The 23,917-nt window shown below is 48.0% G+C and overlaps 6 protein-coding genes across 6 annotated transcripts; 3 read left to right on the forward strand and 3 right to left on the reverse strand.

Annotated features, from left to right (window-relative positions):
• Nucleotides 1-4,756: 4,756 nt before the first annotated feature.
• Nucleotides 4,757-5,197, forward strand: ANOM_009940 (uncharacterized protein; the record flags this gene model as incomplete). Its single annotated transcript, XM_015555196.1, has 1 exon — nt 4,757-5,197. One exon carries the CDS (start codon nt 4,757-4,759, stop codon nt 5,195-5,197), a length of 441 nt encoding a protein of 146 aa, XP_015403492.1.
• A 384-nt stretch (nt 5,198-5,581) lies between these two features.
• Nucleotides 5,582-9,789, reverse strand: ANOM_009941 (MFS transporter/fungal specific transcription factor domain-containing protein; the record flags this gene model as incomplete). Its single annotated transcript, XM_015555197.1, has 5 exons — nt 5,582-7,175; nt 7,661-8,324; nt 8,385-8,880; nt 9,242-9,637; nt 9,691-9,789. The coding sequence occupies 5 exons, from the start codon at nt 9,787-9,789 to the stop codon at nt 5,582-5,584; spliced, it is 3,249 nt and encodes a 1,082-aa protein (XP_015403491.1).
• Nucleotides 9,790-10,760: 971 nt separating this feature from the next.
• ANOM_009942 (uncharacterized protein) lies at nt 10,761-12,273 on the reverse strand (the record flags this gene model as incomplete). The annotated part of the gene is made up of 9 exons (XM_015555198.1): nt 10,761-10,889; nt 10,945-11,027; nt 11,077-11,260; nt 11,310-11,396; nt 11,456-11,512; nt 11,569-11,633; nt 11,685-11,791; nt 11,840-12,003; nt 12,055-12,273. 9 exons carry the CDS (start codon nt 12,271-12,273, stop codon nt 10,761-10,763), a joined length of 1,095 nt encoding a protein of 364 aa, XP_015403494.1.
• Nucleotides 12,274-17,647: 5,374 nt separating this feature from the next.
• On the forward strand, nt 17,648-19,696 carry ANOM_009943 (sodium:neurotransmitter symporter family protein; the record flags this gene model as incomplete). The annotated part of the gene is made up of 2 exons (XM_015555199.1): nt 17,648-19,237; nt 19,304-19,696. The coding sequence occupies 2 exons, from the start codon at nt 17,648-17,650 to the stop codon at nt 19,694-19,696; spliced, it is 1,983 nt and encodes a 660-aa protein (XP_015403493.1).
• Nucleotides 19,697-20,154: 458 nt separating this feature from the next.
• On the forward strand, nt 20,155-22,194 carry ANOM_009944 (putative C6 transcription factor; the record flags this gene model as incomplete). Its single annotated transcript, XM_015555200.1, has 2 exons — nt 20,155-20,478; nt 20,539-22,194. 2 exons carry the CDS (start codon nt 20,155-20,157, stop codon nt 22,192-22,194), a joined length of 1,980 nt encoding a protein of 659 aa, XP_015403490.1.
• Nucleotides 22,195-22,422: 228 nt separating this feature from the next.
• ANOM_009945 (FAD binding domain protein) lies at nt 22,423-23,709 on the reverse strand (the record flags this gene model as incomplete). The annotated part of the gene is made up of 1 exon (XM_015555201.1): nt 22,423-23,709. One exon carries the CDS (start codon nt 23,707-23,709, stop codon nt 22,423-22,425), a length of 1,287 nt encoding a protein of 428 aa, XP_015403489.1.
• Nucleotides 23,710-23,917: the final 208 nt, after the last annotated feature.

Here is a 23,917-nt window from a genome sequence, read left to right on the forward strand (position 1 = left end):
CTTTGTCGTAATTTCCAGATGAACTGACTATCATACAAGTTGTCCACCGCATCCATGGCAAACCCCGGACGACATTGTGCCTTTATAAATCGTGCTCGAACCCCAGGTGAGTGGGACCAGCATCCCCACAACCCCGTAGATGGAGAGACGCTTGTCCATAAAGAGTAAAATTGGCGGAGAAAAGAAGGAGTTTGTTGTCAGTGCTGTTGCCACTGATTTAAGTAGAGCAATATGTCCTTTCATTGACTCTGGACGACTGCACCATGCGATGTACCCGGGGTGCAACATGTGGCTGAGAAGGTCGAAGAAACAGCCACTAACCAGCAAAGATACATGGGACGATGACATGCGTATCCAGGTCTCGGGAAAGATATTTTTACTTATTTGACAAGGAGTTTCTTTCCCAAATAGGCAAACTTGGCGAACCAGAAGAATGTCCATATTGGAGGAATGTTTACCCTTCTTGCATCGTTTCCACTTTTCTTCCTGTCGAGAGCCAATATGCGAAGTCAGACTAGAACGCATAGTCTTAAGGCTATGGTCTGGGGAATCTAGACGCTATCACGAATGCGTTTCCAATATCATAAGGTCGAACCGGGTGCCCTGATAATTTTCACATATCAAAGGGTAGTGCTAATGTACCGGAGATATTGTACCTAGAGACTTTTAGCTATCTGTGTCGTCATCAGAAACCTTCTAAAGATCATATCATGAATCACTGCACCTTTTGTCTGGCCCTTTGTAGGAAGAGAGTCTCAGCGTGACTAGGTACTGATTTTACTCAGACCGTACACCCTTACAATGGGCGGGCAAAAGAATACACGTATAAAATAAGCCTTGCTCAAAGGAAATACCCGCCGCCTACTGAAAACAGTCGACCAACTGGAAAATGAAGTGTATATGTATCTCTACATACCTCGATATTTATAAAGAGCTTCCCTGCAATGATATGACACTGTAAGTGCGAATCACAGTGAAGAGCTCCTCGCGTGAGTAGGTTAGCATGTCTCTTTGCGATGAAGATTATTTTGGATTCCTAAAAGGGATCGGCTTGGTCGATGGCTTAGACAAATATATACTCGTAGAGTTCTTGCTCCAGTTGGTATTTTATGCATATTTTCCCTGAATTTCTCTGTACATTAACTGGGATAATGGAATGAGAAATTATAACACAGATGAGAACGTGCTTTACTTCTGGCTAAGGGTTGATAATAGGTCGTCTTCTTTTTAGACCGCGGAATGTGCATCTCACTGGTGTATGGCTTGTGTGACTACCGAGGGCATAGCCAATGATTGTTGGTGGTGGATGTACATTCCGGCGCCGACAGTCGATCCTCGGGGCATGCCGTCTCGATCCTTCTCATGCATCGCATTATCTGACTAGCTCAATGTTTCAGATCCGTTAAATCTGTCCATGCTTTTTTTTTATAATAGTTATTTAATTTTATAATTCAAGTGAAATACCTGGGTAAGTACCTGTAGGCACCCTCCCAAGTGAAGAAAAGGGAGTATCAAAACCCAGCAGTTACAACATACATCTCCCTTTCGTCAGATATCGAATGTTGAGGTGATACGAAACCTGCTTCGTTCGGGACCTGGGTGGTATACCATTTTTGTATAATCAGATATAACGAAAGCGGTAAATGAATCAAAAAGAACTGATTGTTATTGAGTACCAGCCCAGTCGGTGTTAATTTTGATCAACACTCTCCATGTGGCTTCTTGGAGGTCTCGAAGTTTTCTGTGGGGTAGATGAGTAAATGATTTCGCGTTTTCTTTCCTTCTCTTTATCTCTATAAGGTACTTGGAGGAGTGGTCGAATATCGCTTCTGTGTAGTGGTGAACTTAGTATAGTAATCCCGTAGCACAGTGGGTCCCTGCTCCCGGGTAGTTCCATGCGGGGGCGGAGGACCTACCTGTTAGGATCAGTCTCCGAGGTAGCCGAAGCGGATGAAGCACTCAAACAGGTAACCCTAGTATACCAACCATCGATTGACAGCGCGCAGCTCATAAATGGCCCGACACTGGGTGGGCGAACATAGCCAAGTATTCTGTATTAAACCTGGCCTACTCATTATCGTTGCCAGTACTATATCTTGTTTCCTATCTTCTGAAAGCGGACAACCCTCCACCGTTCAACTTTGTTAATGATATCCAAACTCGCGTCTTGTTAATGCCAGAGATATCTGTATTAAAGACAAGAAAGCCCACAAATAAGAGAGTCAACATTGGGGACTCCGGTGGCTCCTTGCCTGGGGCGGAACATCCGGCGTTGCCGGATAGATTTCGCCAGCCGAAATGTGACCTGACACCGTGTGGACCTCGTCTGCAGAATCTCTCTAGAATTGAAGGAAACTCCATCCTGATTCAGGGTTTAACGCGTGAAAATCGATATCGTAGTTTCAAGCTCTCTGCCCATCGGTGGCTTTTGAAAGAGGTTCTCTCAAACGGAGAACTAGGCAACATGAGAATGTTCTAGTAAGATGAATCGGCAGGCAGGGGTCGAAGCATTTGGTAAAGCTGTTCATAATATCAACTAAATCAGTAAAGAACTCGGATACTCGGTGCACCGGAGCTAATAATTACCATTTGCTCCCTGTTTTTCAAAACATTGATGGTCCTAGTCTTGGCCCCACAAATAGAGTGTGGAACCGTTCACCGAGGATCTGGATCGAAACCGCACCTCCCACTGTCATTTGTTGAATTGTGGCTTGGAAGCCATAGGGCCGTAGATAAGGATTCGGCGAAATACCACTACAAAATGGGTATTCGCAATGACCGTCGCATTCAATAAATACCTGATATGAGAAACAAAAGCATCATCGCCAGGGGAATAGTTTGACTGCCGGGAATAGACCTTCTGGCCCAGACAGGAGACGTTGCAGCATCGCAGTTCGTAACCGAGGGGCAGAGATTGTCGTTATATGTGACGCACCTCCGCATATGACACATATTTAAATGTCCCCATTCAAATTTGTAACCGTAGAGTTATTCTGTAAAGTACCAGAGTGTGGCCGGCACTGTTACTCGTACGATGTGCCAAGACTTGAGCCTTCGATATTGAAGGCATGCAGCATAGAATATTGCTGCAAAGGCGCAAGCAAATAATGCATATGATCCTGTGCAAATATTAGACATAGCCATGGAGAGCACAAACCATGTAGCGTGCATACTTCATTATAGAAATGCTGCCGAAGAGCAGGGGCTAACCTCTGTGCAGGGCAACCCCTGAAGAAGAACAAGTGTGTTTCTCCAGGGAAAGCGCAGGGAAAGCGTATAGTGGTAAAATATGGTCTACAAGCGTTGTGGTTAGAATATTGATAATGAAACAGAAGAATGGAGACGCCAAATATCATGAGATTATGAAATCGGTGGGATGGTGCGATGGTTCCTGGAAGGACCACCAACACACCATCCAGGCAACCCATTCACATCATTTTCTGCCACCGCCTATCTAAAGAAGCATAATGGTGCTTTAATCCTAGACTCCTCCTTTCTTTGAATTGAATTTCTCCAAGTTTTGTATTGAATCCCGGTGACTATGTATTCAAATTCGTAGTATTTGCAATGAAGCTCAATCGACTTTTGTGTTGAACTCTTATGACTTGGTATTAAATTTCTACCAATTTTGGATTGAAGCTGCACGCACTTTGGTGTTGATTCCTATAACTCTGTATTCAATTTTATAGATTTGTATTGAGTGGCTACACGCCTTTTATTGAAGGTCTCAGTTCCATATATCGTTCCAACTCCGATGCTATGCATCAAAGTCCCGAGTCAGAGGTCCCGTTGGCAGTCCCTCGCGGAACAAGTCCCCAGTAAGCACGGCACAGTCTGTTATTTCAATTGCAAGATGGCGGAGATTTACATGTTGCATCGGGTCTCCGCACGTTGAACTAATATACTAAATGGTGTATGTCTGAATACAGGGGCCAGGGTGCGTCTATCTAGTAGTTAAAGTGAAAATCCTTGCGTGACCCTGGTCATCCTAACTCCCCTGGCTATCCTACTAGTTATTGATCATTTGTATTAATAGCTTATATAATACTTGAGCGGCGGTATCAACTTCCGGGAGCCTTCTACAGGCAGTATATCGAAAATATAGTATCTCTTTATCTTAAAAAGCCCTCAGCCCCTAAGAGATTACTTACCATCCAATCTACTCTTCTTCTAAGCCCTTCTCAAGGTCTTTTATATAAAGCTCCTATGAACTCAATTTGTAAAGATCTCGATAGATAGATCAGTGTTAGGAGGCATAGTTCTAGTCCGTCGTAAGTATTCCCATACAAAACAGACAAACAGCTGGCCTGGCATGAGCTGACCACTGGACTAAAAAGCGTGCAATTGAATAGTGGAAGTCAACTCCAGCGACCAACAGTTAATCCTATACTCTCTATCACATCTAGGTTTTCAGATCGGAATAAACTCACAGTATGGCATCGAATAGTCGCCCACAACCCCGACTCAGTTGGCGGATGCGCCTCCTGCGATTTATTTACCTGTATAAGTCACCGCTCGGTCTACGTGGCAGCCTCATCCGTCTTCGCCACCAACACAGATATTCCTTCTTGGCTCTTCTTCACCTCTTTCTGCCACTACCGGCATGGCACTTTTATCTTCCAGACCCGGTTCCTTCCAAAGATATCCTCAATGATACGTCCCTCTTTGACTCTCGACAACCCCCTGCGGAGTTAATCAAATGCGGTGCAGTCCGGTCTGGCGCGCAAGAGACACTCCTCTGCGCTACCTTTACCGAATGTATGAAGCAATGGCTGCTCGCCAATACCCGGCCCTACCCTCAGAAGTAGAGTACTTCTGGGGCCAGGTACGGCAGTCGTGGACGATTTGCTGCATACCAGACCCCGATGATCGTGATCCCATTCGGTACGCTATTCTTGCCTCTACTGCAGAAGAACTTGCCGATGCTTTCAACTGGCGGTTGGGTCTGGGACTGCGACGTGATAGAGCCAAGAATATCTACCGCAACACGCTTGATGATGAACTTCCGCCATGTGAATCAGAAATCGCTCCTGACTGGACTCAGAATGGGCCTGCAATTGATTACCACTGGATTAGAAATTTACCAGACAACCTGCAAGACTCATCGGGCAGACTAGTACTCGAAGAGGGTGGGCGGAATTATAACTTCGCAAAGAGGAATATTATAACTAATACTGGCTACTTTCGCACAGTCTAGGGTTTTTAGATAATCCTATCTGCATTATAAGCAAAAGCATCCTTGTCAAATTTCGTTCTACATGGTAAAAGTCCACGATGTTCAGGTGAGGCCGCCGGCGATCGAATGTTTACGGGAATCTAGAGCTAGTGTCCGATATCTTGGTGTTGAGACAGGTTCTCCTGCTTCTAAGAGGATTCACTGCGTTTGATAACTGTTAGTTGAGAGTATACCAATGTTCGACAAAGAAACCACAAAATTGGGGGAATATCTATATGTCTATGTTCAATGTGTACATCGCAACCTGGCTCACTATTCTTCAAATTCAACGGACTCTGTATGTGAGTATCCGCCCCTTCTCTCCCCAGAGCTGTATTAAAGGCTTTTCCAAGTCGAACGAGATCATCATGGTACGCTTTCGAAATGAGAGGCAACAATCGGGTTCTTCTTGGGATCATCAGAATCAATATCGCCCATACTGTCGATGGGGAATGCAGCCCACTTCCTAGCTGGCACACGCAGGTCAAACAGCCGTGCAATCTCCCAGTTCGAGCGGCCCGTAGTCTCAGCAACGCAGAACCAGACCCATATGAGAGAGGTAAGGGTGGTTCCCGCATAGACAAACCCGACCATTGGGCCGAGGCCAGCATTATAGTAGAGATACGGGGCAGTGAATGAGATAACCCACGCAGTGAAGTAAAATGTCACAATAGAGACCGACATGATCTTATTCTGGTTGGGGCCGACAGCCATCTCGCGGGCCACCGTGTAAGCCACAGTCGAGAGCCCGTAGTTGATGACGCAGACGATCACAAACGAGAAGATCACAATGACCCACTGCGAGGCCGTACTCAATGGATCCTGGGTTCCAATCCCGCCGATAATAACAAAGGCCACTAACATGATGCTGGTGGTCACGAGCAAGTTGAGCCTTCGGGGTACACCGTTTGCCGTCACCATGGATACGGTGACCGCGCATATCTGGAGGATGTTCTGAATCAGTTGCACAAGAAACGGCTCGTCGATTCCGATGGCTTGGACGAACACCACCCCGTAGACGTAGAAGAAGAGGATCCCACACGCTTGCTGCGCGTACATCGCTCCTGCAGACCAAATGACCTTGGTTCGCTCGATCGGGTCGAACAGCAACGCGCCCCATGTGGATTCCTTATCATTTTGCTCGTTGACGCGCTGCAGGCTTTCCAATGTCGCCAGGTCGATGGTCGGATCGTAAGTAGGATCGTTGCGATGCAGCCGACGCAGGACTGATTCGGCTTCAGGGAGCCTCCCCTTTGCCGCATACCAGAGAGGGCTCTCTGGAATAATGGGAAGGGCCGCGAACATGAGTAAGGGAAGCACGATTAGGCCTCCCATAGGTAGCTTGTACGCTAGGGAGCTATCCATGCTCTCTGTCCCTTGACTGAGGCCCGAGGCCACTAGCTGCGAGCAGGATTGCAAAAACTGGTAAGACATAAGCGCAGGGCCACGGATGTCAGTTGGGGCTACTTCGCCGATGTATAAAAGCGAGGTAACGGTAAACTGGCCGACGCCAAGCCCCATCAAAATGCGCCCTACAATAATCACAGCTTCAAAATGGGTATCTGCCACCTGGGCAATACCTCCACAAAGGATACAGAACGAAGCAAGCCAGAAGGTTGATTTCCGACCCCATCGATCGTTGATCGGGGCAGCCAGCATCGCTCCTAATAAATCACCGATGTAGATGGAAGACGCCGTCACCGACTGAAAACTCGAGGACAGGGCCAGGTTACCATTAACGTCTCTCTCGGTCCCGTAATCGTTTTTGAACTGCTGCATGGCAAGTACTCCATTGTAATAAGTGTTGTCGTAGCCATAGACAAGGGCGCCAATGGATGAGACTCCACAGTAAAGCAAGGCCAGTCCATGATCTTTGAGGATTTTTCTAACCTTGTCGAACATCACGGAAACGAAGCTCTGGGAGAATGATTTTTGGAGCACAGACGAGAAGTATCGGGAGCTTCACGGAAGGTATATAACTGAATGACATTGCCGCGTATAGTTTCCGTTTTGTCTGGGGTTAGGGTTCCACCTATTCGGGGTTGCGGGGGTTAAAGAACCTTATTTTGTTCCGCCCCCGAGACGGTTATCCTCCGCTGAGGGTGAGGCGGAGATAGCCACCTAAGATAGTCCAACTCCGTTCCTGCGTTCTTGGTGGAATGGTAAAGCCACAAATAGAAATTGGCCCTACAGTATCCATGAGTCGAAGGCCTACAGCCATTCCTCAATATAGTTGGACTATTTAATTATTTCAGGCCACGATTTATCTAAAAGTTAAGGTTCAGCAACGAGAGTACAACGCCGAATTCAACCATGCAATCAATAGCACTTAACCCGATCTTATTCGGGCAACACAGCCAAACTGGTTCTACAGGTGTCAGACAATTAGATCATTCTAGGTATTTGCGGTTATCCTCTGTCTCATCATGGTAATGTAACCTCTACCATGAAGTATATGGTCCCTCGAGATTCATTACAGGAAAAGCATCGAAGCTGATAGGATTCTCCGCATCCAGATACATCCAAGAAACGTCGTCCATGCCAGCAAACAAGTCCATAGTTTCCAGGTGAGACTGGGTAGCTTGAAAATCACCTGGGCGGCCAGCCAACAGCACATCCACTGACGGTTGGGAATTCACTCCCCCTGCTTCATCTCCAGTAATCCCTTGTCTGTCGGTAAGATTATTATCTTTCTGGGTGGTGTTGAAACGGTTGATCCGCAGGATGTCGAGGCTTGGGAGCTGTTCGAGCGCGGCAGATATTCGATGAGCCAATGATGCCATTGCATCGGCAGAGGCCCATTTCAGCCGTAGCTCCTGCAAAATATCGCAGCCGGTATTAAAATCATGCCGCGCGTCTTCCTGCTCGCTAGATAAACGACTATATCGTAACTGCTGGTAAGAAACAGATAGGGCAAGAGAGGCGGCATATACTACAACTGGAAATGGATGCAATGCATCTAATCGATCAGGATACTGCATATATCGGATCACCTGGATTGCCGAGAGCTGTTGTCGCAGCCTGGCTGGCGTGGGTGAGGGTAATGTCGTGATAGTCTTCAGCCGGTGCGAGAGGATTGCGGTGGCGTGGTAGAAGATATGCAATGTGGCTTTATCAGAAAGGACGGTGTTAGTCAGAGGACAGGTTCAATCGCATCGACTTCACTGACCGATGGTGGAGGATGAAAGTTGCCAAGCGTGCATTTCATCCATGACCTGTTCAAACCCTGGAAAGTCGGTATCCCATCCTGATGCAGGATCCTTAGTTGTGGGTCGATAAAGAGCAATAACTTTGTTGAGGATTTTAGCAATTCGAAAGCATACATCAAACGCGATAGAGCCAGACTCCTGCGGCGTCAGATCAGGAACTGCTATATCGATGTCGGCCATAACGCACGGTCGTGAGTTTGTCGCGGCGTTCAGTCGGTCCAAGGTCCAAAGGCACCAAAAGATCCTCTTTAACTCATTCTTATCGTCATTGGGTCGCGGTAAATGTAGAGCCAGGGACTGAGCGGAATGCATAGCTTGAGCAATACAGCTGGATGATTCATCCATACCCTCACTTCCTTCCTGGTGCAGAGACAATAGACCAAGGATGCGGATGAGGGTGATCTTCTCTAGTGTGGCGCGCGAGAGAGTACCGTGGAGAGAGATACGTATAGCTGGCTACAAAATTCACGAACTGGTACCACAGCGTCCCTGGACTGTAAAAGCTTCAGGTGTTGCCCAGCCCGATTGTCCTTGGCCGCCAGAAGACACACGACATGTACCAAAGGCGAGGGATCGTACCCCGGGTCAATTGTTGCCAGAAGTCCTCTTGATCAAGGAGGGGAATAATAGGATGGATATTGGCAAAGTAAATATCGGATAGCGCTTTTATGGTTGTATAAGGCAAAATGTCGGAGACCGGTGGATGAGATAGCCTGGATCTTCTCGACGGAGATAGTGCTGCAGCTACGGTTGGGGGGTATCCATCGCCGCCAGAGGTACATTTGCTAGAGCGCCGTGGCTGAACCCAAACACCTACTTCTCCCGGTGCCATTTCCTGCGCATCTTCGGGAGTGGTGGTTTCGTCCAAGAGTCTAGCCTCCGGGTTCAAGTCACTAACAAAGCGTGTCGTGTGCGGACTAGGATGAGCATTGAGTCTCAATGATCCTGGTGTTTGTTGTTGTCTTTGTTCTGCCTCTTCTGGCCGGCGTGAAGACGACTGATCTTGTTCTGGCCGACCACCTTGACGCTGGTTTTGACCTTGGATTGGCTCAGAGCTCAGTGACTCGGAGAGCTCCCGGGCGCTTGTCCATTCGATACGGGACTCTGCGCCCGAAATATTGGCCTGAGGGCCCGCTTGAGACTCCGTCAGTACCAGGTTACGTGAAGGGGAAGAAGAGCCCCCAGACGTTCGCAACTGGTGATTGCATCGCCTCTATTCACGCAGGTTAGACTCACGCGTGGCTGGAATGTTGCGACAGCACCGACCTTTTTGCGCCGACACTCGCTACACGCTCTCCGCAATCGGATGCGCCGCGATCGATCAATCATATCATGATACGGCACAAATGTGATATTACCTGACATCTTACCGAGCCTTGATATTTTACAACAGAGGCCGGGGCAGAGGTTCTGATTGCGAAATGGCAAGAGAGACCGAGTAATTGGATCATGGATTCATGTTGACCCACACCGCTCGTTTAGCCTTCGCGAACGCGGGGAATAAAATAAATTAAAAGAATAAAAAGGAAAAAGTATATATAAACAGAGAAAAGGAGGAGACAGGCTACATGGACATCATCTATAACTCTAAAGCCTTTTTTTCTTTTTTCCTCTTCCTTTTCTGTTTTTCTTTCTACATATCCCGAATGGTCCTTGGCCGATCACAATGCCGATGCCGAATCTAGGCCACTCTGTACATGACGCTACGTAAATTGCAGTTAGGTAATATTTTGGTCTAAAAGTAAATCAAGTAAGTACTTTCTTATGTTAGGAAACTATATTTGAATGCGTCCCTCCATCGAGAATAAAGCCCTCGTGGGGGAGGCAAAATTGTGGATGCGGGCCAGAATCTCCTTTCGGAAAGTCTCCACTGGTGCCCTTGCGGCAACCTTCCTAATCGAGGAAGTGAATGAGAGCTCAAGTGTTCAACACCAGAATACGGACTATAGGAATATATGTTCCTAGTTAAGAGTAAAATCCTGACAACAAACTAGTGATATTATAGCTGTAGTATTACACTAGAATTTAATTCATACAAATAGACTAGAGTAAGTTGGAATATTTCGCAAAATCAGAGATATATATTTTCTTGTGAGCAACTTGAAGAAAATGAGTACCTTTCAATTCTGGCTATCGAAATGTACTAATCCAATTAGTGACAACGCAATGTGTAAGAAACATAATATTTGATAATTTCTCCTTATAAATGCACATTCACGCTATGTTATACAGGACATGTATGGAAACCATAATCAGGTTACTCTTGAGTCTTGGCGGAAGTGATAAGCTCTACGAAGTGCCTCGTCCGGAGGGTACAAGTCCGTGGTGACTATAAATCAATCGTACGGGATTATTCCGATAGCCTGCTGAGTCTCCTTATTGATAGTTGGGGGCCCATAAGGATGGAGCGTATTCCAGTCCGCCATTTGCTCTTCCTTTAGCACAAAGTCAGTTGGATCATGCGACTGCATTTGTGTTAGTAATTTCACATTCAACACACAGTCAGTGTGCAAAGCTTACAGTCATGTAGCCTCGCTTGAAGGCCTCTACTTTGCGCTCTCTTTGCTCTTCAGTAAGGAATTCGATGGGTTTATAGCATGTATCTGTCCAATGTTAGGGGGTTATCACGGTAGTCGACAGAGGAAAACTTACAAACAGCCATGCGCTTGTTGTTCCCAAGGGGTGCGGCCCCGTAATGCACGGCGCGCGAATCCCAGAGGACGAAGTCACCGGGATCCATGCTGGGCTTCACCCACTCGCAGCCACGGTTCTTGAACCATTGAAGCTCTTCATCTGTCCAATTGAAAAGGTCCCTCTTGATCCAACCGCCGTCGGGCTACGTCTCTTAGCATGGTTTCTTGTGAAGTTGTGGAAGATGGACTCACGGCTTGATGCTCCTCAAAGTATTGCTTGAATAGAGGGGCGGTGCCTGACATGACTGCGAGACCACCATCATTGGGACCATTTGGAAGCTAATGTAGTTGCTTAGCAAAACCTAGTGAAAAGGGAAAAAAGAGATAAAATCACGTACAAGGTTCAGGAGGCCTTGAATGCAATGCGGCCAAGGTCTGTAGGCACTCTGATCCGACTAAACCCAAATCAATCAGCAGGATGAGAGACACAAGTCGATTTTCTTATACTCACATGCGGCCAGGGTGCTTTGCCGTGATCAGCCTCATCAGGAGTGGGAATAGCAAGCGTGCCTCCGTCTGCCAAGGTCAGCAACAACGTTACAATAGTAACTACATGTGTTTTCATACCAAACGAGACGGTAAGTTTATCGGTACCCCAGATCTTTGCAAAAATATCCCGGACCCCAGGCTCCGATTTACAATCCCAGACAAACTGAGCGTGGGCAAACGAGAAGCTAAACAGGTTTAGTCTCAGCCTCGGTGAAGAGAACCATAACACTCACTGATCAAAGAGCCCCCCGTAGCGATGTCGTGGGATATTCTTTGACTTGTATGTGGACGGGTCATCGCGCTTATATCCCATTTTAAATCCCTCGAGCCAATCCTCGCCCTTTTCGGCATATTTGAGGGCCCTTTCCTTCGGAACTGCCCCCTTCACTAGAGCCCACTATGAATCGGTCAGTTCCCTAAGCAGCCAGTCGACATTGGGATCACTTACACCATGCCGATGAAGGTCATGAAGCCACTGTGGACTTTCAGGAGTGAGGGGTGCAAGCTTTGGGCTTGGTCTGTCAATACCCAAAGGACCGCGAGGGTCTTCCCAGTGGTCCTGTTCAGCCCAAGTCATAACCGTTCGCATCGGTTGAATGACTACCAGATGTGACTGGACCTTTCGGAGAGGTCGTGTTGCACTTCGAGCTAACTCTGTGAATATCATTGTGTCGATTGCGGAATGGTGGTTGCGTTGACATTGTAAAGCCGTGAGTCGGGTGCAGCAATATATGATATTTAGTAGGCGGCCCTTTACTGTTTAGAGTTGGCTTCCGCTGCGGTACACCAAAAAGAGAAGGTCCGAGGCCGCACCTGGATAAGTGGAGATCGTCCATGCTGCTAGTCCTATTGAGCTGGCAATCTATGTCTTCGGCAATAGTTCTTTAGGAATTGCCGCAAAGGCGACTGGGAAACATTGTTGTGTTATGTATTACGATGCTACTGAGTAGGTTAGGACTAGAGTATAGAAGCCTTGACACTGTTTCCTGTCGTTGTTATCAGTTTTTGCTAAGAATGACAGCTGGGGTACCAACGGGACAGTATACAAGGATCATAGTAAGGCAGCAGTAGCCAGTTTCTACACCTTGAGGTGCTTGCCGGGTCCGAGTACTCCAGCTTAGAGCATCAATGACTGGGGGCGATATGTGAAGAACTACTGTAATGGAGCCCATCGCCAAGTGATATAGCCAACGATCCAGCAACTTCCTCATATGCACTAGTCTCACCCTCAGGTATCACACCTCGAACAACCTCAACACCTCCTTTTCTGGTTTCTTCTCTCTTCTCCTTGCAGTCACTCTCAGGTTGTAAAAATTCGATCGAAGGAACGACGTCACTCTTCATATCAGTGATGGCATTACTCTGACTGCGACCTGCCTTAAAAGCCTGTACCAGCTATCTACAATACCTTCATCTCTATCCTTGATCAGGGACTCAGAGCCTTGGGCAAGAGCGTGAGGTTTAGACGTGGTCCGGCCGAGGTCATTATCAACAGAATCTCATTTGGACTACCGTTAGCTGGGATTTTCATGATCAGATATTGAATTGGTCTATAATCGGATTTAGAAGTCTGCTATTGGAAAGATATCAGGAAGCTGCTTGTCTATACGGGTCAGCTGTATTAATCTCTTACACTTTTGTAGGCTATCTGCCACACGGTGATCAGTCATAGTCATTGTTGACGCTGCCTAACTAGGACTGGCGCTGTTGTTCTTCATAAGATATTTCTTCCTACAGTTATGATGATAGATTCAAGCAACTGAAGTAATGGAATAGGAATTCAACCACTTTGGCTGCTTAATATAGTACCCAAACCTGCAGGGTTCCTGAAGGTGTCATTGATCCGAAGCCATTCTACGGCGATTACATTGTCAGCTAAAAGAGGCTTAGAAAGTAGTATCCTTATATGGTTCCGGAAGGCCTCCGTTGGACAAGCCTAGAAGTGGAGTAGGAAGGGTTCAACAGTCTCAAGTATTGCAATCCACCTGCTTGCGCCCACTCGGGAGTGGTACGGCCAGAGGGGGCACTCCTTTACTCCTCCAGGCTCCAACAGCCCCAGTAATATTATGTGAGTTCTGGCGAGCGGCCGCGTACGACGTTAGACAACATTTCTCAAGCCAATCAGGTCCCCCCATATTTCGTATGCCTTGAAGGACAACATACAAACCTTCCTCCTGGCAGCTAACCAGGAAAACACTAGTCTCGCACCACCAACATTCATATCGTGGCCAGTAATATGAATGATATATGAAGGGGAGGAGGTCGATATGCGGGCAGAGGTATAGCCGTTCGGTAGAATATGGCTTCATGGTGCAGTTGGGGCTCACAATTGGCCCTGGTTGGTAGCTGCTCATACGCACATGATACAATGTCTGGGCTTCCAGCTGCTTGTTCTCGTTGAAAGTGACCGTTATGGCAAGGTCAGCTGATACTTCCGGGATATTTGGTATTGAACATCCGTGTAGAAGAGATGGCTGTCCATCTATGATCATCAGTTGGAAAGCATCACGGATGCGCTGGGAGAGTGTCTCTGTAAGTCCTGTGTGCAACCACCTTTCTAACCGGAGTCTGTCAAAAATGGTTAAAGAGAGGCAGGGACACAGATCTATAACTTTTGCCTCAAGTATGCACATCCGGCTCAATGGTGGGCGGGATTTGCTGCCTGTCCAGAACACTGTGCGTGGCTGTAACTTTAAGCATTCCGCACAGTAAGCCCAGTAGTCATCTTCGAGCTGAAGCAAAAGCTGAGTCCTCGGAGAAATCGGTTGAGGCTCCAATAGATCCTCGGACAGCCTGAATGTTTTACAGGCCAACATACTTGCCCACGCTAGCCCTCCGGCTTGAAGGGTGCAGCTAAAGAGTCTGTAAAAAGGCTTGCAGCTGAGCGCGAGACAGACTTGCGACGGGAGCGGCAGAAGTGGGAAAATTTCAAAGATGATGTCAAGGGGGAGATTTAGAAGTGCTGGGATAACTATGTCTTGTGAAACCTGTTGCGGGGGGATAATTATGTCTTGTAAATCCTGATGCGGTGGTGGATGACTCGACCTTGATTTTCCTCTGAGCAATCGAAGGAAACCCCGTATCTTTCGAGCGAGCAAAGGACCCATTGTATTGCATATCATTGATGGGTTTCAGGTGTATTAAACTGGAAGAATCCAGGATGATGGGTAGAGAGAACTCTGACATCCTCGTAATGATCGACCTACGAAGTACGTCAGTAGAAGGGACGGAACGCCGTCAGAGATTGGAAATATTGGCATCACACGTAGAATTCTTGCTGTCATTGTGAAGTCATCCACAGAGATGCATGGACTTGACTACTTTAGGTATCAAGGGATCTGAAAACATAAAAGACACGCAAGGCCTTTACTGAACAGTCTGCACGGATGAAGCGGTCTGGTCAGTCGAGTCCTGGGTACAAAGAGTAGTTCTAGAGAGTTTTCACAACTATCTTTTGGCTCCGATTATGTACGGAGAGCATAAAGATGTACGGAAGCGTCCTCTATTGGGTGACAATCACGTGGACTTTTGTAATTTGTGATATGTCTCAGACCCTCGGTATTGAACTTTTTTGATTAGCACTGGTTTCTAACCAGCAAACAACTCTCAACCAACCATTCTAAACTAAATATCTCCAAGACTCTGAAATCTGTATACAGCCCTTATCCTCCCAAAATACAGGGTTTCAGTAAGTCCATATCCCCCTCAGACAAAGTCGGTCTGAGTAAATGGAAAGGCAATATTATAATCTGGATATAGGACAGTATATCCCAGGAGACTAAGAGAATATAACAAGCGGAAACCAACTCGCTAAAAGACTACCTTTCGGTTCTCACGCCCGCCACCTCCACTGGACCATACGCTGACCGTGCCTTTCGAGATACCCATCGCCGTCCAATACACAATATATAAACCATATAAGACGATTATCTGCCACGGGATACACCTGATTACCAAGGCAAACAAGATTGGTAGCTATAACTCGATGTTGATTTACAGTTTTCGGACAAGACACATCCAGTGCGGTGGGTGAATTGAGATTCGAATGGAACCGAAGTTAGACCTCCGCGGAATGCAGATTATATCCAGTTTAGCTGCTGCGGACGACTTTCATGAAGAGCTTCAACATAGCAGCCATAGCTGGCACTGTGCCAAAAAGCATCCTGGTACCCCTTCTCTCCAGTGGCAGTACTGTCGCGGACGGGTGTCCTTGAGCATCGAGACTTGTATCATACCCGAGCCCAGCTGATTGTGGCCAGCTCGAGCTCAAATAAGTGGGTATATTGTGTCGTGCAGGTCGGGGGGTTCTTGAAGCACCTGGGAGATGCCAGGGCAGGTATACTGCGTGGTAAATAGTTGTCCGAGAATCCAAGACGGACGTCGCCGTGCTTGAGCGCTGCACTTTTCTTCAATACGGCCGATGACAGAGGTCGACAGTACCAGCGGAGCAATAATCGACAATAAGACAGTCAAGCGGGCTCAAGGGTGACTAGATTCACAAATGATTATCTCTTCAACCACTAGCTGGGCGCATCGTTGCCTCCAAACCCACGAGGATGTCACTTATTTTAACTTAAAATGAAGGGATCAGGCGTACTGTATACATTGGGCTACCACTAACTCGATTCTTCTCCGACGAACTGCTAGTGCTACTTTTGTCTTTCCAAACAACGAGTTTCTTCAATCACCAGCAGTCCTATATCGAGAATAGGTGAATGACATCTCTTTCACGCACCTGCATCCATGATCAGATTACATGGCACCAAGACTCTCGCGAGATACAGGTTGGGCATGGAGTCAGGGATGTTATTGGACAGAAGGCCTTGGATAGGGCACTGTTCACTGAGCCCAAACACACAACAGACAGTGTGTACTGTGTGCTATTCTGAAGCTGGCCACCTACGACCACAGTTCACAAGCTTCATCAGAAAGAACTATTAAACAGAACAGAGGAAAGGGGATCAAGCAATGAAATTTATTGTCGGTATAACAAACTGACATAGGCACGGAGTACATAGCACAGAGGCATGGAATTAGCCCTAAACTGCGCAGATATAATCAATACTTCCATGGTAAAGCAAATTATTAGTGAGTTATAATTATTGGTGCAGTCACGCTTTCAAGATGCAGGTTTCTCAACTCTTCTCGACTGCCCAAATCGTGACGAGATTTGCACTTTCGAACAAATGAACCGATGATCGGGAGAATATTCCTCCAATAAATTGAATACGACAGTTTGAGCATGGTGACGTATAAACCGCCGCTTGACAATTCACAGTTAATATAAAATATACTGTAGCCTCAGGCTTTCTGCTAGACCTGCCTAAATAGGTCTAGCGCTGTTGTTCGAGCGATTTCTCCTCCCAAAACCATGTTGATAGTCGTCACATCCTCAGACGCTGCCAGCGGTGATTCACTTTCTGCAAAGAAATCTTATCAAGGATAAGCTCTTCTGTTGTTATTACCCACAGTACTTTCGATTCTTTCGCTAACATCATTTGCGAGTCATTAGGCCTCCTGTTAATGGACCATCGGGGAAAAGCTGACTCAGCTGGTTACTCCAGGGAGCTGTCGCATAGTAGTCAAATCGCCAGCATTGCCAAGAGAACCAACAGTCGGGTAATTTCATCGATATGCGTTCTCGGTTGCTGTCGCCTTTGCCCCATGCTATGGTGCGATTGATTCCGCTCAGGGCGAGCGGGGGGCTTAACGATAGGGCGATAGGGACGGTATCGTCGGTATCCAAGCCCTTGGCATGGGCCTAACGCCCGGCATTCTTTGATATAATAGATTTGCCAAGCAGCTTGGCTCTGTGCCGAGCATCTCCTATGACCCATTTGGGAGGCACCAAGCTCAGATGAAAAGAATCTTCTGCCTGCCTGCCATTATTTCGTTGCCACACAAAATGCGGCAAACCCCGGGAGGGCCAGGGGTATGTGCCCTCCCAGAGATTCATAACTGCGTGGAACCTTGACACGATACACATGTGAGCATCAGGATTGAAACAGAATCTATAACCCGCTGCTCAAACTGCGGCGACCATGGTTCTTGTACCGTACCTGAAAAAGATCGCGGGATGGCTGGCACCGCCGCCCCCAAAGTCGGAAGATGGGCGCGATCAATGGCCCTCACGCGCAGCCTTTCTTCTAGCAGCGATGGGTGGTTGCGCAGGACAAGGAAACCTGTTACGGTACCCGTCAGTCGTCTATAACAACTATGGCTTGCAGTGGTTCATTCCTTACTTGTTAGCCGTGTTTCTCATCGCCATCCCTGCCCTCATTCTCGAAATCTCGATCGGCCAGGCCTACCGCGGCGGTAGCGTGATCGCTTTCAATAATATCAACCGACGGCTCAAGGGCGTCGGGTTGGGCCCTATCCTGGTCAGCTTTATCGTCACCCAGTACTTCACTGTCAACCTAGCCTGGATTATGAACTATTTTCGCAATTCGTTCTATAGCCCCTTGTCATGGGAGAATCGCATTGAAGAATTCTATATGGGAGACGTCATTCATAATGTCGATCCAGTGGAGGGCAGCTTGAGTGAAGGAAATAAGAACGTGGTTGCGTTTACCCAATATCCTGGGGTTGGTGTGATCGGCGAGACGGTGGGCTGGAGCGCCTTTATTTGGTTCCTGATTTGGGTATCGATCTTTCGCGGCGTGGGCCTGACGGGGCGCGTGGTCTACTGGACGATGGGCTTGCCAATTGTCACCACCATTATCTTCGTCGGTCGGTCGCTCAGCCTGGAGAACGCCAGCGAAGGCGTACGCTTGCTCTGGGCGACTTGGCGAAGCTCACAGTTAGCCTCCGGAACAGTTTGGCAGACGGCTGTGGGACAAGTCTTCTTCTCTACGGGCATCGGATTCGGCTATTTCACCTCATATGCCTCATACAATGCGAAACACTCCAACGCGGTAATGGATGCTATCCTTATCTGTGGCAGTAATGTATTATTCGAAAACTTTGCGGCGTTCGCGGTCTTTGGCGTGGTGGGCTACCTGCGACGTTGGCCCCAGGAGGGTGAACGGTTGGGTGCCTTCGTGGTCGGCTTTTTGACATTACCCGAAGCGGTCCTTCACATGCCCGGGTCAAACTTCTGGGCACTTCTGCTCTTCTTTACTCTTGTGGTGCTCGGATTCAGTTCGGCATTTGTGATGCTGGACGCAGTGACGACCCTCGCTGTCGATTCAGGGCTCAAGGTTTCGCGTCCGATAATTGTAACCACGCTGACTCTGATCTCCTTCCTCATGTGTCTTCCCTATTGTACCGAGTTCGGCTTTTACCTGCTGGACGGTATCGACCGCTGGATCAACAATATCGCCTTGATATTCGTGGTGTGGTCCGAGCTGGTCAGCGCCACCACGGTCTACCGCTGGACTGACGTGGTGGGCCAAACAGGGCTACCGGCATTTATTGTGTATAACTTTGGCTATTTTGGTGGACAGATTGTGGGTATCGCGGTTGCTCATGGGACTAATAATCCATCCATTGGCGCAGGAGCAGGCTTTGGCTTGTACATTGTCTGTGTTGTTGTCGCGGTGGGTATCGCGACGACTCCGCAGGCGAAGGCAGCCAGGTTCTGGAATCGAAACGCAGTCCTCCGTCGATTCTGGTTCTTAGTATTCTATTCGGTAAGCCAAGACAAGACATACCTACATTTTGTGAGTGCACTCACTGACGTCGCGCTTTAACTCTAGGGCAACCAGCTACGACGTGACCTCAACCAAATTGTCGGCGGCGGCCGAAACTGGAAGATACCTGTCTTCTGGCCAGTGCTACTGCGATATATTAGTGCCCCAGTTCTAGCTATTATCCTCAGTTTTGCCTACCCTGAGTTCCACACTTTGCGGTACGATCCCATGATGATCGCAGGTTTTATCCTGGCTCACCTTTGCCTGTTGGCCATGCTCTTGGGTCTCGTCCTACCACGCTACTATGATGCTTCATCCCACCAAGCCGATACGGTGAGAGCACGCAAGGAACTATTCCCAATGAGCCACGGCCACAAGATCTCGGACAACCAGCCATGGCTTCTTTTCACGGCACGGAGATTAATGCGCTTCCGGCAGGGTCGACTCTCGGAGACATAACAGCACAACCCTTAGACTTCAAGTCAGATACTAACCCTATAGAAACGAAGATATGAGTATGATTTGTTTACTTCGTCTACAAATATAGAGGCGTTCATTGCTAATCATATTGTTTGAGTGGCTCATGAGAAATATATATTGTATGTAAACCTGTGGTCTGGGATGAGATTCTTATCAGGAAGATTTCATATTCCTCTACGACATGACTGCAGCTATAAATCGTAATATTGATCAACCTATCTGAGCAGGGAATCTACACCTGCTTGTCTATCTACTTATTTACATCCGTTGTGCACGTTCTTTCGTATCTCGGCCTGGGGCATCGGCTTATGTAACCTAGCTCGGAGCTCATGATCGAAGCTGACTGTTCGGAGATAAGCACCATTTCTCACCCGCCTGCCACTTCAAGTCTTTTGCGATCTTGATAACATTTACTGAATATATAAGACAAATTCGAAATGGTCGACCAATCGAAACAGACCAGGAAACGCCGACGGCCCGCGTTCTCTTGTACCGAGTGCCGTCGTCGTAAAGTCCGATGCGACCGCGCCCAACCTTGCAACCAGTGTACCAAGCAAGATGTGGCCTTGGCATGTACGTACGAAGAGCATCCTCGGAAGGTTCCCAAGAGGCAGCAAAACATGAGACGGCAGCATACGCCAGAAGAGCCCGCCTCCGTCGATGGCTCATCACACATCTCAAGCATCCCGAGAGGTATTCGAGGGACTATATCGAAGACACGGGTGTTTGGCCACGGGCATTGGATGAACACCGTTTCTATGGTAGAGTGCTCCTGCTTGTATCATCATGGTTTGGTATTGTTATACTAACAGTCATCGAAGATGGACGAACTCTCTGCTCTCCAGCCACTCGGGGAGTTTTATGAATCAATGTTTAGAGCGGAAAATCATAGCCACCATGACAAGATCTCGAAGACGGTGCTTGAATGTAAACAGCTCGCTCGCGACTTTAAGCGGAAACGTCCAAGTAGAGGGTGTCTCCCGGCTGATCTCCATCGGTCCTTTCCTGACCGGAGCGTAATGGATGAACTAATTGAGATTTACTTTTCTACCTTTGAATCCTGCTACCGTATTCTTGACCTCCCTTCGTTTCAGGAGGAATACAAAAGCTACATCCACTGTTCTGAAACGGCAAGGGGCCCTTTCTTGCTGCAGCTTGCTATTCTGATGACCCTGGCGGGCAAATTACACGGAGGCGCGAATATCCGCAGTGAGATGACGACAAAAGGGTCCACGTGGATCCATATTGCTCAGACATGGCTTTCTGCACCACTGGAAAAGGACCGCTTGACCTTGGATGGCATTCAAATCAATTGCTTATTGCTTCTTGCCCGCCAGGTGACTCGAATAGGAGCTGATTTAGTTTGGATCTCGGCGGGCTCGCTTGTAAGGATAGCCATGCAGATGGGCTTACACCAGGATCCTGATTGTCTTGAGGAGATGAGCATAGCACAGAAGGAGATTCGACGGAGACTGTGGTACACCATTTTAGAAATAAATGTACAGTCGGCATTGGATTCGGGCATGGTACCGATGATCACGGATGCAGACTACAATACCCAGCCGCCATCTAACGACGAGCCACGGCACAACACTCAAGGAACTATTTCGAACCGGATGTCCTTCCAGTCTCTGCTGGCAGATACATTGCCTCTAAGATTGCGGGCTGCCAGAGTCATAAACAGTTTACAGGAGGAACCGTCCTACGACGAGATTCTAGCCCTTGGAGGTGAACTAGCTTCGGCATGTGGCAAGGCTGCCATTGCGATTGATCAGGCTGTCTCTGAGAACAACGCACATTCTATAGGGTTTGGATCCAGCTTCTGCAATCATCTCCTTCGGCGGTTCATTTTGTGCCTTCATTACCCATATGCGGTCAAGGCCAAGAAAAACCCGCTGTATTGCTACTCTCAGAAAGTTTGTCTTTCAGCCGCCCAAGACCTAGTAGTACTTCTTGAAGACGATATGTACCGCCGTATTCTCCTCACTGGGGGTGGCATGTTCCGCGATCTCATCACTTGGGGAGCTATGCTTATTTTCCTCGAGCTTTGTCCGGAATCTGACGCAGACAACTCAGTCTTCGCAAGGAGGCGTAGCCGCTCTCGCCAGGAGCCACTACTACAAGATGCTCGTCGCGTGGTGGAGTATGCAAGAGACAGAATGTGGCATGGGGAAACGAATGTAAAAGTCTATGTATGCCTTAATATGATGATGGCCCTGGCTGAGGCTCGTGTTGACGGTTTGCCCGCAAAAGAGGCTGTTTCGAAGGCTCTACACGAGAGTCTGGGTACATGCCATGCTCTTCTAAAGGCCATGGCTACTGATTCTTCCACCGACACGATGGATCCGGTTCTGGAATCTTGGGCGTCCAGCGGCTTGACGGAGCCCTTGTTTGCTGATTTGGATTCCGACTTTGACTTTTTGGTGGACGGACACCTTGATATGAGCATCTTAGACAATTTGTTTGATCCACAGTAACTAGTTGTCCTACTATGGACAACCGTCAGAAGTTCGAAACATCAGTGAGAAGTAGTGGTTCTACTCGATTTGCTAATCTATAGAGGCTCGAATAGTCCAGCGGTCTCGAAGCTATGTAATACGAAACGAGTTCGTTCAGTCAACTTTGGTTATATTCACGAATTCGGATGAGACCTAATAATACATCAAGTGGAGAATATCTACAGAACGTCACATCTAGGCAAAATCTCAATTGGAGGCGTACTCCATCATCTCCCTATACTCCGGAAGTTTCCAACCCTTCGTATCTTCCCGCAACAACCATTTAGCAAGAAAGTCGATTCTCAGCAGAGAGGCAACCCAAAAGAGGAGATACACCATCTGAATGCCCATAGGAGACGATGGAAACTTATCCATATAAATCTCACTGTCCGTCAACCCTGCCTGGACAGTATCGATCAACGGTCTAAGCTTTTCTTCGTACCCAGCCAGAGCAACCGTGATGCTTTGCTTGGAAATCGGCATCCCGCCTTTGAGTCCCTTGCCACAGTGCTTTCCGATTTCTCCCGCTAGGATATAGGCGCCGGTCATACCACAGGTTGTACCCATGCCCGTCATAGCGGTTGGGCAGTAAGCTGCATCACCAACCAGTACAATGCGGCCCTGGGACCAATAGTCCATCTGGACAACTCCCATGCGTTCACAGTAGAAGTCGTCTGCATCAGCCAGGCCTCTGAGTATCTCGTCCGTCTTCCACCCAATTCCGTAATAAGCCTCTGCGAGCCCTTTCTTTTCGTCTTCGATGTCGCCTTTGCTCGCGCTCTTCAGTCGCTCAGAGGAATTCTGGCTGCAGGCCATATATGCCTGGTACTTGTCAGGATGAGCACGACGAGTCATAATGCCTTTGTGACCTGGAGCAAAAAAGGCAGTAGCATTGTACCCCTCGCCTGGCTGAACAGGCTTTTGGATGGTAAAATACCCAGCATATACCCCGAGCGGATGAACTGGGTCTTTCGCGTCGGTACCCAGTATCATCTTCCGAGTATGAGACCCAGATCCATCGGCCCCTACAACAAGATCGAACTGCTCCCTGCTCCCATCAGAGAAGAGGACCTCGGCGTACTCATCCACCTGCCGGATCTCCTTGACCCACATTCCGAAGCGATATTTGACACAGTCCATAGTCAAATCATACAGAAGCTGACATAGATCGCCCCTCATGATCTCAAAGTCGGTAGTGAAGCTCTGCAAGCCTTTACCGGTCCTATTAGCAGGGAAGTATCCCCATCTTCTACCTTTCCCATCAACGGCCTGGAGGCCTTGCTCCGAAACGGACCGAGCACGGAAGGCTTCCTCCAGGCCCATCCGTCGCATCACTTGGATGCCCGGTCCGCGAAGGTCTACCTGCAGTCCAGTGGCGCGTATCTTCGGGAATCGTTCGATGACGGTGATTTCGTGGCCGAGCTTTGAGAGCCAGAATGCGAGGGCGTTGCCTGCGATGCCTGCACCGCAGATGAGGACTTTCAGTTGGGGCATGCTGTGTATGGTTTCAATTGGATTGGTTGGAGAGAGAACAATAATGATTGATGATGGCATGGTAAAGCTACTGAAAGAATGCAGAAAAGGTGTCCCTTATAAAGTTATCCCAGTATGCTCAAACTCTTCGGCCGGCGTGGTTCAAGTATACTTTGACCACCGATATGGCCGATATGGCCGTTACGCCCGACATAACCGAAACCGCGTG

This window comes from Aspergillus nomiae (genome assembly GCF_001204775.2).
Source record: "Aspergillus nomiae NRRL 13137 chromosome Unknown contig00334, whole genome shotgun sequence".
NCBI lineage: Eukaryota > Fungi > Ascomycota > Eurotiomycetes > Eurotiales > Aspergillaceae > Aspergillus > Aspergillus nomiae.